We start from the raw sequence: 15,416 nt of genomic DNA, 5'->3' as shown, positions 1-15,416 counted from the left end.
AAAAAAAAAAAAGGGCCCCCCCCCCCCCCCCCCCCATTTACTACTTCACAGTTCTCCAATTTAGATAATCATTAACAAGAATTTTAATACTACATGTCTAACAATTCATGGTACTACTTGCGCAGGTATATCAAACTAAACCTTATTTATCAATTGCAATGTAAATTGGAAATTAACTCATTCTCATGCCATTAATCTATCATATACTTCCAATATGCCAATTGGTTCCCCGTACTCTAAATACATGTGGGACAATCCTTAAATTAGTTTCCGAATGATGCTCAATTTCTAATCGAAAATAACTAAGATTGCATTGCTGGGTTAAAAGAACAAATTGAGAACGAAGTATGGAATAATTACTGAATAAGCTTTTTTCATGGGTTCAAAGGATACCAATTTTTTAGGGTTCGTGAATAAGCTTTTTTAATTTTTTTGCTCTTTTAATTTTTTTTCTTTTTAATTTAGGGGGATTTTTTCATAAGCAATGATTACAAATTTATGAACAAATTGACTGTTGGAGATTACAAGGAAGATGGAAGAAATTAAGGAGAAGAGAGATTGAATAAAAGTATTGACTAACTATGATAAATTAATTATTAAGGTAATAAATATTAACTATGGTTAGGTCTGATAAAGTAATATTATGTAATTGACTATTTGACTATTGGTCCGTTGAAAAATCCGTTCTTTTAGACTGCATGAGAATGAGAGCCTTCCTGTGTGTGTGTGTGTGTGTGTGTATATATATATATATATATATCTTTATCTCTCCGTCTTGATAATATAAACATATAAAAGTTAATAATTAAACATCATCAAATCATTTTTTGCTTGGTATTCTCCAAGTAGATTGATCCACCATCAGTTTTGTATTTTTATACAAAATATATAACAAAATTTTATAACAAAAAGTCATGCAATCCAATCATTCACAATTTACACCGTGCAACAAAACTTATATTTACACAGTACAGATTGAATGAATAAAGATTACACTTTTATAAGTCAAGTTCATAAGCCTTTTATATATAAAAAATAAAATAATATATTAATAATTAAAAATTTAATCTATAAGCGAAAGTATAATTATCAATTAATATACTTGTTAATTTTTTAGTGTATATATTGTTGTGTGTTAATTTCTAAGTGGCATACTTTTTAATTACTAGTAGTTTGCTGAGTAATTTATAAAATAATCATATCAATATATATATTTATATAAACTTTTGTTAATATACATATTATTTTTGTTACAAAGTAATTAATATACTTTTTTTTTCCTTATTTTTTTTAATTAATTTGTTAAATAAATTTTATGTTTGTTTGTCTATTTGATGTAATTTTGAAATATATTTTATAATAAAATAAATATATCATAAAAATAATTGGTTCCAAATTTAGTGTTTGTAGGCCACCCTTTTTTTTTTTTTTTTTTTTGTGTCCTGACAAAGAAAAGAAGCTAAACAGAATCAGAAGACAAAGCATAAGAGAGCCAAGATGGGAGAGAGGCCCAAGAAAGAACAGAAGAAGAATTCCTAGCAGCCCATTGGCTTAGGAGATGGGCCGGCTTGTTTGCAGATTCTAGGGGCCCAGCAGAGAGTGAGCCATTGTGAGGCGCTAATTAGGGATCTAATATCCTCGTAGATGACAGCAGCACGTTCACTTGAAGGAGAGGCGTTGACAAGATTTGCACAATCTGTTTCAATGTCAACGTCAGAGAACCCCAATGTGCAAGAAGATGAATGCCATGCCTGATCGATCTAGCTTCGGCAGCTTCAGGAGGGTGAGAGCCTTCAAGAAAAAAGGTTGCAACACGAAGAGTAATACCAAGGTGATTGAGGAGAATGAAACCACTTCCCATGCCGTTAATATGATTCGGAATAGCGGCATCAACATTGAGCTTGAGGCGACCGAGAGTCGGCGGAAGCCAGTGAGAAGGATGAGGGGGAGAAGAGAAGTGAGGGAAAGTCAAACGACCGTCTTGCGATTTTGCTTCCCAAAATTCATTAAAACTGAAAAGGGCACAATCCACAACTGATTTGGGGTTGCCACGCTTCCGATTGAAGTGCCAATTGTTCCTGTTCACCCATATGATATGTCAAATACAAAGGATTCTTTTTGGTATTATTGTGTGGAGTATTATTCTATACCTGTTTTTGGTAAGACACTCATATAGTGTGTGAAAAAGCTTTATAATGTAAGGGACATTCGTCAGACTTGGAAATATCTTTAGGCTATGTTTGCCTGTATAAAACCAAGGCCGCATGGAAATTCATGGAGCCCAACATAGCTTTAAAAGACCTCCTAATATCTTGCAAGAGAATTTCAAACTTTACCTTACCCAACAATATATATATATATTTATTCTGTTGATTTTTTGAAAATATTTTGCTTTTGGGATTGCTGATAAAGAGCACAGGCACATTCCAAAGTTAGCATCACAATATCAAATCATGGATTAAGATTTGCAAAGTAAGACTTCTGTTTAGATTCAAATTACAAGAAAGTAGAAACTTATATGAGAATTCCACCTGGCACAGCATACTAACTTAAAACAATTGTCAGGTAGAAAACGATTCTCCAAGACAACATCCATGATCCTCATCAATTCAAACTCCAAATTTACCTTACATTTTATCCTCCCCCTACAAAATCACAGATTCTGTAATGCCAAACCTTCAAGAGGCACTCCCATCACCTTTATCCGGTGATGGACCCAATGCAGGCTTCTTCATGGAGCTAGATTCTGATGGGCTCGAGTTCATCAACATGCGCTTGACTCCTCTTCCCACCACACCAAGATGTGTCACCCCAGCAGCACCATTTGTGTGAGCAGTAGAAACAGTAGGTGACTCGAAATCTCCACTGCTGTTGGCATTACCAATCCTCGAAGAGCTCATTACAGCTGAAGAAGCACTCTTCTCAATGCCCTTTGCCTTGGCAGTAACCATGCCCAGGATATCTGAAAGAATTGATGTTGGGTTCAAGACAAGCTGTTGCAGATCTTCAAGCTGCAATTTAAGGGAACCGAATTAACACAGCACAATACAATGTTAATCTTGTAACATATCTCATAGAGAACTTTAGTCACACTTGCCTTCTTTTCCAGCTCACCAGAGAGGCCAGAGAGTGTTTCAATCTCTGCTCCTTTATCTGTGGCGGAATCATCAGGCTGTCCTCCACTGGAAGAATGTTGGACAGTTGGGTCAGATTCATGAACAGCTGATGTTGTTGTTGACCCTGATGAAGTCCTTACTTCATTTGTGAGCCGCTGCACGCGAGACTTGCAAACAGATATAGCCTTTTGGCAATAGGGAATTGCTTCCTGAGCCTTTGAACCAATTTCCAAACACAAACATATCCTAAAATTTCTGAATCCTATTATTAAGGTGATAATTTAGCAGAAAGATAGGAATGGAACCAAAGTAATGCATGGAAGCACCCAGGTCATAAAATAATACACTAATGGAATAACCTCTGATAGTTATCACCTCAAGATATAGAAAAGTTTCAACCTTAAAAAGGATACAGTTCAGCCAAATGTCGACTGTCTGGTTCAACCAGGCGCTCTAAAATAGATAATGCTTTTAGGTAATCACTGAGAGAAGTATCAATATCCTCTGCATGGAGCAAAACAAGGACAATATTTTAACAAGATAAAATGCTTAGAAAAATGAGCAAAGTCCGACAAATTATATTAATCATAAAGTAAATATATATATATATATATTAATCACAAAGAACTAAAATATGAGTGAAAAAATATATATAAAAATAGAACCAAATAACACATACCTCTTTCCAAAGCAACCTCTGCCAAAGCTGACAATATGTCCACTTTCTCCATTGTGTCGCCTGCGTGTTTCTCAACAATTGCCCTTGCAACATCCAGCATTTTCCACGCCAAATCCAGGTCAGATTCGTCCTCATCTGCTTCAGCCAGGTCATCATTGTCACTCTCCTCCTCATCTTCTTGCTCTTTCCCACCAGAAACTATTTTCCAAGAAACATAAGCACAAGACGAGGTGAGAATTATAACTTGTGCATACTACCCCACACACGGACAAGTCACAAATTTAGTTTTCAATGGACATATAACATAATAAGACATCATTCTCACAATTCTCTTCCAAAATTTCTATGATTTAGGAGTTGCCAACACAAGTCTTGCCATCCATGCCCCGTTTTACAGCACTCTAACCCATTATTTTCATTTGTGTTAGGCACAATGGAGAAGGAAGTTAATAACGGTTATGTCCCAATAATTTTCAAAACGCATAGTGCACAAAAATTCATGTCTTATAAAAGTAAAAACCTGTCTAACATTTCCCTAGGATCACTGAAATTTTGTTGATGAGAAAAGACTCCCAAATGAATTGACAATTTGAGCACAATCCAGCATATGACGGGCAGAATGCAAGAATAACTGGTGATAGGGAATGGAGGAGGACGAAAGAAAAACAGTTTCAGAAGCAATAGAAGGATGCTGAAACTCATCCTCCAAAGCTACAAAAATCAATTACTGTTTTATTTTTTTAAAAAAAAAAACAACAATTTAGACAATATCATGTTTTGCATGTCCGAGATGACTATACAAGAGTACCTTCACCATTGAAAACTTGTCATGCAATAATTCCTTTTCGCTAAACAGAGGAACATCGTTAAGTAGGACAAGTATAAAAAAAAGACAAACCCCGAAGAGTGATTTATGCTGATTTAATCTGTGCTATTGAGCCAATAGTCTCTATTGAATTAAAAATAATAATAATAATTTCAAAATAATTTGATTTATCCTTAAAATCCTTTATGCCCCCAAGTTGAATGAAAACTCAGGGTGTCTCAAGCAAAGCACCATCCTTTCCTATGACCTTATTTCAAAAAAACCACCTGGAAGAAGCTCATATATCTCTTCATCTTACCGAGTCAACCAGCGAAACTTATGTTGCAGAACCAATATATATATATATATATATTGAAGGACAATATAAAATATCATCAGTGGACCTCGTTTACACAAAGGTAAACAAGGTAAGGTAAATGTTTTTACTTGTCCAATCACATAAATGGAGATGAAAATTTTCTCACAATCAAAATTAGAGAATAAGCTCCGACTTATGCAAGGCCTTTAACTGAAACAAGAAATGACTCAATAACATTTCAAAACACTTTTTTTTTTTTGGGGGGGGGGGGGTGGGATTATAATTCGAAGAATTAGGATATTCAGACAATGGGGTCCATACTATATTAGGCATAGAAGTGACAGAAAAACACACACATTTGAAAATCTAAGGGGATGAAGCAAGTTAGCAATATAAGTTAATTTGGCACCTCGATTATTGTCCAGTTGCATCATATGATAAAAAGTAGACCAAAAGAATCCTCGTCGCTTCATTGCTTCCGATACTTTTGGTGACCATATTGCTCAACCGGAACAAACATAATCATTCACCAATGTAGTACCCCTAATTTCAAAAGGATAGTCTCGGTATTATTTTAATTGTTTTAATTGCATTTCAATTGGTTATTTGATTTCTTGGCTTATTATTTATTTATTATTTTTGTATTCAAATGCTTGTTTAAATATTAATTGTTTAATATCCCTTGTATTCTGTGCTCGGACTTAATCACTCGTGGCTCTAGAATCGAGGGGTATCACAGTTGGTATCAGAGCACTCCAGGTTCAAGTGTCTCTAAGAATCTATCGTTTTAAGACTTCCGCGTAGCGTATTCTTTTATTTAGAGCCTAAGTTTAGGATTCATTGTATTCCTTTACGATCTGTTTAAATCGTACTGATGTCTGTCTTTCTATGTTAACAAAATGGTTAATGCTAGAAGAAGACGGGACAATCAGAGAAACAGGCAGCGAATGGGAGCGACACGTAGGCAGCAGGATTTCCTACAGCGTCAGCAAATGGAGGAAGAGCAACAACTGCCTAGGTTTTAGGAGGAGCAGGAGGAAGATGATCAGTTGCACATTGAGCAGGAGGAAGTACAACAGACTCAGGAGTCTCAAGATCGGGCCTACAATCAGGGCAGGGATCCAGAGTATCCTCCTCACATAAACGACTTCATTGCTCGGGCTATGAAACAGGTGTAGCAGTTGCACTTCGAAATCAGCCACAGGTCCAGCAGGCACCTATACCAACACCAGTGGTTCAGACAGATACTTGGAAGAAGACTAGGAATTCTTTTACAAAAGAGAGCCCACCTGAATTCTCAAGCTCCACCGATGCGAAAGTAGCTCACCAGTGGAAGAATAACATCGAGCGATATTTTCGCATGCTTAAGTGCACAGAGGTTCAGAAGCAGATGCTTGCTACCTTCAAGCTTGTCGGATATGCACTCCAGTCGTGGGAGTCAGTTACCACCGCAGAGGAGAGGACTTCGTTGACCTATGATCGGTTCAGTGCTCGCTTTGATGAGAAGTACTTTCTATATGCAGTCAGGACAGTTATGAAGAAAGAGTTCCTTAATCTAAAGTAAGGGAACATGACATTGGCAAAGTATGAGCAAAAGTTCACGTGCTTAAATCTCTTTTTGCTTTAGACGAGGTGGATACCGAGAAGAAGAAATGTACTAGCTTCATTAAAGGGGCTTATGTGGTTTATTAAACGATTTATTACAGGTAGTCCAGCCTATACTACTTATGCTCAGGTGGTAGACACCGCTCTACAGCATGATCAGTTAACCGTGGACTTCAGACAGGCTAGGGGTGAGAAGCGAGGTGACAGAAACTCTGCTAATCAGTCAGCTGAAAAAGAAAATGGCAATGAACACCGACTTAATGATAAGGGCAGATCTCAGGGACAACAGTCTTGGAAGAAGCACAAGGGTGGTTCAGATGCTCACAGAGATAGGACACCTATTCAGAGGTAGCAGAATGGGGAACCACAGGCAGGACGGGATCAGCCACAGGCTAACCAGCAGAGGAGGCCGTTTGGTACTTTCAGGGGTACTTGCTACACTTGTGGAGAACTTGGACACAATTCCAGGCAGTGTCCTAAAACAGGACAGAGTCAACATGTGCAACAGGAACAGAGGGCACCATTACCTTTACCCGCTCCACAGATTCTACGCATTCAGGGACAGACCTTCCCGGCTTTACCACCACCACCGCAACCACAGGGACAGGCACCTCATTAGTTGCATTATGGCAGGGTGTATAACCCTAGGTCACAGGATGTTCAGGCGCCTCAGGCTGTTGAGGGTATGTTTCCTATTCATGGTACACATGGTCATGTTTTGTTTGATACAGGTGCTACACATTGATTCGTGTCTAATTCTTTTATTGCATAATCTGGGATGACGACGCGAGTATGCGATAGACCTCATGGTATTTCTACACCTATAGGCGATACTGCCATTTTACATGAGAGTGATGGGCCTGTGACACTAGATATTGGTCGACTTAGATTTCTAGCCAATCTATTGGTCCTGGACATGCACACTTATGACGTGATACTCGGGATGGATTGGTTAGCTCACTACCATGCCCAAGTTAACTGTTATGATAGGTCTGTTATATTCGACATACCTGGTCAGGACATGATAGGTCTGTTATGTTCTAAAGGGGCTTCTAGCACCTATTTGTTCTATGTGGAGGAGACGAATGAGGAGGAGATTACTGTATCACTGGACAGCATACCAATTGTAGAGGATTTTCCGAATGTCTTTCAAGAGATTCTAGGGTTGCCACCTAGTCAAGAGATAGACTTTGTGATTGATTTAGCTCCAGGCACTGCGCCTATTGCTAGGGCACCATATAGAATGGCACCAGTGGAGATGCAAGAGCTGAGGGATCAGATTCAGCAATTGCTCAGTCAGTCATAGGAGTACTTCACCTTGGAGAGCACCAGTTTTGTTTGTGAAGAAGAAGGATGGTTCACTTCGCCTGTGTATAGATTACAGGGAATTGAATAAGGTTACTATTCGTAACAAGTACACTTTGCCCAGGATCGATGATCTTTTTGATCAGTTGAAGGGAGATACATACTTTTCTAAAATTTATTTGCGTTCTGGATATCATCAACTTCGGGTTAGGGAGCAAGATGTACCTAGGACAGTGTTTCTCACTAGATATGGTTCTTATAAATTTCATGTCATGCCTTTTGGATTGACTAACGCACCAGCAGTCTTCATGGATTTAATGAACAGAGTCTTCAGGGCTTACTTAAATCAATTTGTTATCGTATTCATTGATGATATTTTGATCTATTCTAAGGTCGGCGGACGATCATGCTAGACATCTTCGCACAGTGTTGCAGACGCTTCGTGAACACCAGTTATATGCCAAATTCGAGAAGTGTGAATTTTGGAAGTGAGAAGTAAAATTTCTAGGTCATGTAGTGTCAGAGAAGGGGATAGTGGTAAATCCAGTCAAGGTCTCAGCAGTGGTGGAGTGGGGACAGCCTACCTCGCTTACGGAGATTCGAAATTTTCTCGGATTGGCAGGATACTATTGTAGGTTTATTCAGGGGTTCTCGAAGATAGCGAGACCACTCACTCATTTGACTAAGAAGGGTGTACGGTTCGTATGGGATAAACACTGTCAGAAAGCTTTTGATGAGCTAAAGAGCAAGTTGACTTCTGCACCGGTTTTGTCTACTTCACAGAGCGGGATACAGTATCTTGTCTACACAGATGCTTCTTTGCAAGGTCTTGGATGTATTTTAATGCAGGAGGAACGACCAATTTCGTATAGATCTCGTAAGCTTAAGCCTCATGAGTTTAATTATCCAACACACGATTTGGAGTTGGCAGTTATGATCTTTGTCTTACGTATTTGGAGGCATTATCTCTTGGGAGAGTCTTTCAGATTATTTAGTGATCACAAGAGTTTGAAGTATTTGTTCACTCAACGGGAACTAAATATGAGACAGCGCCGATGTTTAGAGTTTGTGAAAGACCATCATTTCTCTATACAGTACCATCCAGGGAAAGCGAATTTGGTGGCAGATACGCTCAGTGACTCAGTCGCCGACCCTATGCTAGCCTTTCTGCATTATTCGCCACTGCGTGGGATGCTTTGAAAACAGTTAATGAGTTATCCGATACTTTTATGGCTTGTATGGTAGTTACACCTTTGATCATTCACAAAATACTAAAGGCACAACTCAAAGTCCAGCAGTACATTGATATGGTTGCAGAGATAGCTTCTTGAGAGGTTCCATTTTATCATATGGGGACTGATGGAGGCTTGAGGTACAAAGGGCGTTTAGTAGTACCTTCTGCTGATGATTTGAGGAAGGATGTAATGACTGAGACTCATCTTTCTGAGTTTTCCATTCATCTAGAAGGAGATAAGATGTATCAGAATATGAAACAGCAGTTTTGGTGGGCAGGTATGACGAAGGACATTGCTATCTTTGTCTCTAAATGTGGTACTTGCCAGATAGTCAAGATCGATCACCAAAGACCGCCAGGTTCACTACAACCACTACCTATACCGGAGTGGAAGTGGGAGAGTATTTCTATGGATTTTGTGGAGAGATTGCCTAATTCGTTTAAGAATCACAATTCCATTTGGGTCATCGTTGATAGGTTGACCAAATCAGCTCATTTCTTGCCTATTCGCACTGATTACACTTTGGAACAGTTGGCGAGACTTTACATTACAGAGATTGTGAAGTTGCATGGCATTCTGTTATCTATTATATCAGATAGGGATTCAAGCTTTGTATCAGGGTTTTGGAAGAGTTTTCAACAGGCTTTGGGTACAGATTTACATCTTAGCACTGCTTATTATCCTCAGACTGATGGACAAACCGAGGGGGTTAATCAAATAATGGAGGATATGCTTCGTTATTGTGTCCTTGACTTTAAGGGCCACTAGGAGTGTTTGCCACTTGTGGAGTTCGCATATAACAATAGCTTTCAGAAGACTATTGGTATGGCACCGTCTGAGGCATTATATGGCCGACCATGTAGATCTCCTGTTTGTTGGATGGAGGTTGGCTAGAGCAAATTTTTGGGTCCTGAGTTCATTAAGGACACCTCTTAAAAGATCGCTCTTATTAGGGATCGTATGTGCATTGCCCAGAATAGACAAAAGAGTTATGCAGATCGTCGTACTTGTGCATTTGAGTTTCAGGTTGGAGATCAGGTTTTACTCAAAGTGTCTCCTATGAAGGGAGTAATGCGTTTTGGGAAGAAAGGGAAATTGTCCCCGCGTTTTGTTGGTTCTTTCATGATTACGAATCGAATTGGAACTGTAGCTTATCGGTTAGCACTTCCGAACCACTTGCATCAAGTCCATAATGTTTTCCATGCTTCCATGTTGCGGAAATTTTTGCGAGGTGAGGATCGAAATCAGCATATAGATGTGGGTGAGATTGAGTTACAACCGGATGCAACATATGTGGAGCCACCGTGTCACATTATAGACCGTAGGGATCATGTTCTTCGCAATACAGTCATATCGTTAGTACGTGTCCAGTGGAGTCACCATAATGAGGCTGAGTCTACTTGGGAACGAGAGGATGTCATTCGCTCACAATTTCCAAAAATAATGAAAGAAGGTAAGGGTGAATTCCGAGGACGGAATTCCTTTTGTTAGGGGAGAAAAATGTAATACCCCTAATTTCAAAATGATAGTCTCGGTATTATTTTAATTGTTTTAATTGCATTTCAATTGGTTATTTGATTTCTTAGCGTATTATTTATTATTATTCTTTTTGTATTCAAATGCTTGTTTAAATATTAATTATTTGATATCCCCTGTATTATGTGCTCGGACTTGATCACCCGTGGCTCTAGAATCGAGGGGTATCACAACCAACTAAGTTTTGGTAATCTCAACTCTGCCAGAATCTTAGGGCCAAACAACAAAAACCACACCACTAACGGGTTTTTCTATCTTTTTTTCCTTTTTAATTTTTCTCCCCTCTGTAATCCAACTCTATCAGCACAGTTGCTGAACACACTATAAAGAACGAAAGGACTCTAGAAATAGTAACTGAAACAAAAGGATTAAGCACTCTAAGAATTTAATGTGTAGAAATACTTTTTTGGGTGTGCTTAAATAAAGAAACCAAGTATCCTCCAGGGCGCAACATCTTTTTCCTTATTATGAGTAACATCACAGAACAGATTCTGAAATGAAAACATACTTCGTCCACACAAACTGCAGGTTAAAGTTAGGAACCATAATCTACACAACATGCTATTGCATAAATCAGCAGAAGTTTCTAGTGGCCAACAATTAGGGACGGTTTATAAATGTAAGGTATAAAGCCAAAAATGAGATATGGACAGAGGAAAGGACTCATAAATCAAAGAAATAATATTTCATTGTATTGGAGTGGGAAAAAAAATAATTTAATGCACCGGTCACGCATAAGGTCTTCTAGCACAGATGTGAGCTAGTAATTTCATGCATCCACGCATACAAACATGCACGTGAGAGGAATATGTATTCCTCATTCACATCTATACAAGAAACTAGACATTGAAATGGCTATAGGCAGACAGAGACGCATACATAAGTACATATTCTGGTTCATGTGTGCCATCATGAGCAATTATATGTCAATTGTCAAAATGTACATAATGTTGTTAAAACATGAAAAATTATTAGACTCGACCATGTGGTCCAGTCCAATCAAAACTCTGCAACTAAGAAAGTGGACCCAGAAGAATGTTAACAAGATATTTTTAAAAACTTGTACATGAGTTTTGATCGGACTGAACCCCCAAGTGTCTTATGGTCCAGGAACATCTAATAATTTCTCCTAAAACATAAGCATAAATGCCAGCATGGACAAATTGTTTCTCAAACTAAGAAATGAGGCTGGTTACTCCAGCATGCTCCTAACAACCACACGTTATATGTAATGTTGCATCAAAAAAAAAAATCAGGACAAAACCGTTTATATGAACAACTTCGATTAACCAAGCAAGACACAATCAAGACTGGTTTATCAGACAGCATTAGTAACAAAGAGATCGACTTCTTTCTTTAATCTTTGTTTAGAAGATGCAGAAGCTCTCGCAATGTCCTCATGGTGGGTAATTCATCCTACAAAAATGTGCTCCTTGAAGACAATTAATCAGGTTTTGTACACATTATTGATATTGGACCACATTTCTATATGTTTATACATCTTATCCTTGACAATCTCATGCAGGAACATTAAATATTCATCACCAAAACAAAGAATTATGGTTAGGGTCCACCAAAGGGTAGTTTAGGGGAAACTAGGAATTGGTTGAACAACTTGAACAGGTTCTAAAATAGGATAGAGGTTGATAAGAGTTGTCTTAATCATAGAACTTTACAAATTACAATTTGTCAAAGCATTTCATGCTGCGGTTCTTAATTGAATATTTAATAAATTTGAAAGGCATCCTAACAACCACTTTAAATTGAGAACCTTATAGCAGTCATTTTTATCCCTTATTCCATTAAAACAGCCATCAATAAAAATAAAGTAGAACACACAAAAGATATCGACTCATCTCGGTTCACCGCAACAATAACATGAAAATTAACAAACTGCAGTTTGAACAATAATAATGTATTGTCAAACAGCACTAGAGCAACCTAAACTTTCCATATTTAGAACAGAGGAATTAGAACCAGTGGGACTCAATCCCAAGTATATTGGATTTACTTTGAAAAATCAATTTACAATCAATAATGTTTCAGATATTATACAAACAATTCACAGGTTGGTATCAACCCTCTATGAGTAAATGTTAAATTCCTTAAAGGCTAAATAATAACAGCAACAGAGTGACCTACCACAAGAATTATCCAACATGACCTGGCTAGTACAGCAACCTATCCCATTTGTTATGCAGTTCGAACTTTAAATTCACGCTAAATGGAAGTAACCATACAAAATTCACAAACACATAAAAAAAGAGTCTCGCCTTTGAAGATAGAAGACCCATCTTGATATAGAAAACTAAAAAACAAAAAAAATCTAAAGAAGCTCCAAGTGATTGAACTCTTAACAAATATAAGACCTAAAAATAAATCAACTTCACACAAACACTTCTTTTCAGACCAAAAGAAAATCTTGATTTGTTTGGAGCCCATAGCAATACTATCACGTTCAAAAATTAACATACATGTGGTAAAACGAATAAGGCAGTCCAGAATGCATACAGTAAAGTGTATAGACTGAACAACAAACATTAGTTCTTCTCAAGGAAAAAATAATAACAAATGACCAAGACACCAAAATCCAGACACAACTTGCATTGTTCACTTCTCTGAAGCTAATTTATTAAAGGCGCACTTACTTTCCATATGTTTGACATTGTGAGAACATGCAGAAGCCCATTAATTTTCAACAAAGAAAAAATAAATTTAACATGGGTTTCAAATACAAAATGCGTCATTCACAAGTTCTCCTGCACATTTTTTATGTTAACAGGAGCGAGTTCTGTAGTAGGAGTACAAGAAGCGACAAGGTGAATATAAGTGCCTCATTAATAAGTGTCCAGTGTGCCCAGCATGAATGGAAAGATGTGCCCTAAAAATCATGTTAAATACTACTAAAACAGAGCATTTTCAAGAACCAACTCTTACGGCATTATTTCAAGAACCAACTCGTACCTTCGCTAAAAATCTACTGCCATCCCAAAAGGGAAAGGCACAGAGTTAAGTCCCACTTGTGACTTAAGCGTGTATCTTATCTATGTGTATGTGTATGTGTGTGTGTGTGTACATATCTTTTTATATAATGCATTATTTCAATATATTCACCAATTGTTCAATAAGCTTTGTCAGAATCCTATCTTATCACCAAGTATCATTGCCAAAAATTACTAACCATCTTCAGGAGCTTTTTCTTTATGATTTGAACTTCCATCTTGATCAGCATTACTTGAAACAGAAGCTGCAGAAGATTCACCATTCATATAATTCTTAACAGATCCATCTTTGTCGGAATCTTGGTGAGATTCACCCTCTTTTTTTGGCACAGAACCCAAGGGATCAGCCTCTTCTTGAGCTTTGTACAGCAGGGCACATCCATATTTATAATATGCATTGACACATTCAGGAGCAAGTTCGCCATACTGTGCAACCCTGATCATAATTAAAAAGAACAGAATAATTGCCGTCAATAATCCCTTATTACAACAGGAGGAACACACAAAGAATGGCAAACTGGCTAGAATTTAATCAGTGGCAACAAGTAAGAGCCGAGCTTTAATCAAGTCAAAATCGAGATGTTCGTGAACAGCTCGTTTCATTTACAGTCTTAAAAACCACTCTTAGGAAATTTCGAGTCAGGATAGGTTCAGACCAACCCTAGTTAATATTAAGGGTCTCAGAAGGACAAAATACATGAGTTCAATAATCCAATATTAGCATTAAGTCTATACGGAGTAATATGTTATCTATTAGGTTCCTCGGTGCGCTCCCCTTTGAGGGGCTTAATGAAATTTTAGTTATCAAATATATGTGTGTTATCTCCTAGGTTCGTGCCTCCTCCTTCTTTGTTCATTCTCAGCTCCATACAATATTAGAACCTTAACACAATTTAAAGAAAACAAACACGTAGCTTCAATTATCTGAAGTTATGATATTAAATTTAAGAATGGCAAATTATCAGCTTAAAGTTCCAAATTTGATAACGTGTTTCCTACATTTCTTAGCATCCAAACAGAGTTCAAAAATAGACATACAAGAAACGGACCAGTAAAAGCCCTAACCTGATTTCTAGGGCACGGCTGAAGCAGTCGGTGGCTTCTGCATAATCGCATTCCTTGGCGGCGTTCGATCCTTTCTCCATCAACTCGTCCGCGTACTCCAGAGAATTTTCGCGGTCGGCGTCGGAGGTAAGAGCAGAGGTCTCGCCGTTGTTGTTGCAAGAAGACTCGGTACCTCCTAGAGCGTTCGACTCGATGATTGCTTCCACTGAAGCCTGCGTTTGGTTGACATTTGGGCTCAGGGTTTCTGAAGAAGCAGGAGCTTCGTCGGCCATGGCCACTTCGAACGAAAAGGGAACGGAAATGGAAACCCTTAATTCTTGAAAGTGAGCCTTTTGTTTTCTGTACTTCAAAAACCCTTTTCTGGCGGAAAAATGGAATGTAAAAATTTATACTCCTATTTTATAATGGGACGGTGGGTAGAAGGGAAACTATTTTCGTGTCCCGCTATGGATTACCACCATACCAAATTCAAACAATATAAGTACTATATTAATATATTTGTGACTCAACTTTCATAAATTTGGGGCCTAGCTAATGTTTAATATAATTTTTACTGTGATTCAATTTTAATCCATTAATTTGAAATCAAGTAAAAATTATGCATGGAAACTGGGAAAAAATTGATGTGTAACCAGAATTTACATTACAATATTCTATGTAATTATTATTTTAGAGTTCAAATGGATCGCTTTTCTTGTTTTATATTAAGTTATAATTATTTTTTTATTTTTGAAAAAAAAAAACTCAAT

General features: G+C 37.6%; 1 protein-coding gene across 1 annotated transcript; it reads right to left on the bottom strand.

The window, feature by feature from the left end:
* Positions 1 to 2,432: 2,432 nt before the first annotated feature.
* On the bottom strand, positions 2,433 to 15,090 carry LOC132282834 (NASP-related protein sim3). The gene is made up of 6 exons (XM_059784640.1): positions 14,668 to 15,090; positions 13,782 to 14,038; positions 3,796 to 3,993; positions 3,530 to 3,620; positions 3,098 to 3,371; positions 2,433 to 3,011 (listed from the first exon to the last, which is right to left on the bottom strand). The coding sequence occupies exons 1-6, from the start codon at positions 14,937 to 14,939 to the stop codon at positions 2,679 to 2,681; spliced, it is 1,425 nt and encodes a 474-aa protein (XP_059640623.1). The 5' UTR covers positions 14,940 to 15,090; the 3' UTR covers positions 2,433 to 2,678.
* Between the last annotated feature and the right edge of the window lie 326 nt (positions 15,091 to 15,416).

This window comes from Cornus florida, unplaced genomic scaffold (genome assembly GCF_030987335.1).
Source record: "Cornus florida cultivar Cherokee Brave unplaced genomic scaffold, ASM3098733v1 CherokeeBrave_3.0.0_Hap2_Chr11, whole genome shotgun sequence".
Taxonomy (NCBI): Eukaryota; Viridiplantae; Streptophyta; class Magnoliopsida; order Cornales; family Cornaceae; genus Cornus; species Cornus florida.
Note: the sequence above shows the minus strand (reverse complement) of the source record. Positions and strands in the feature narration are given on the sequence as shown.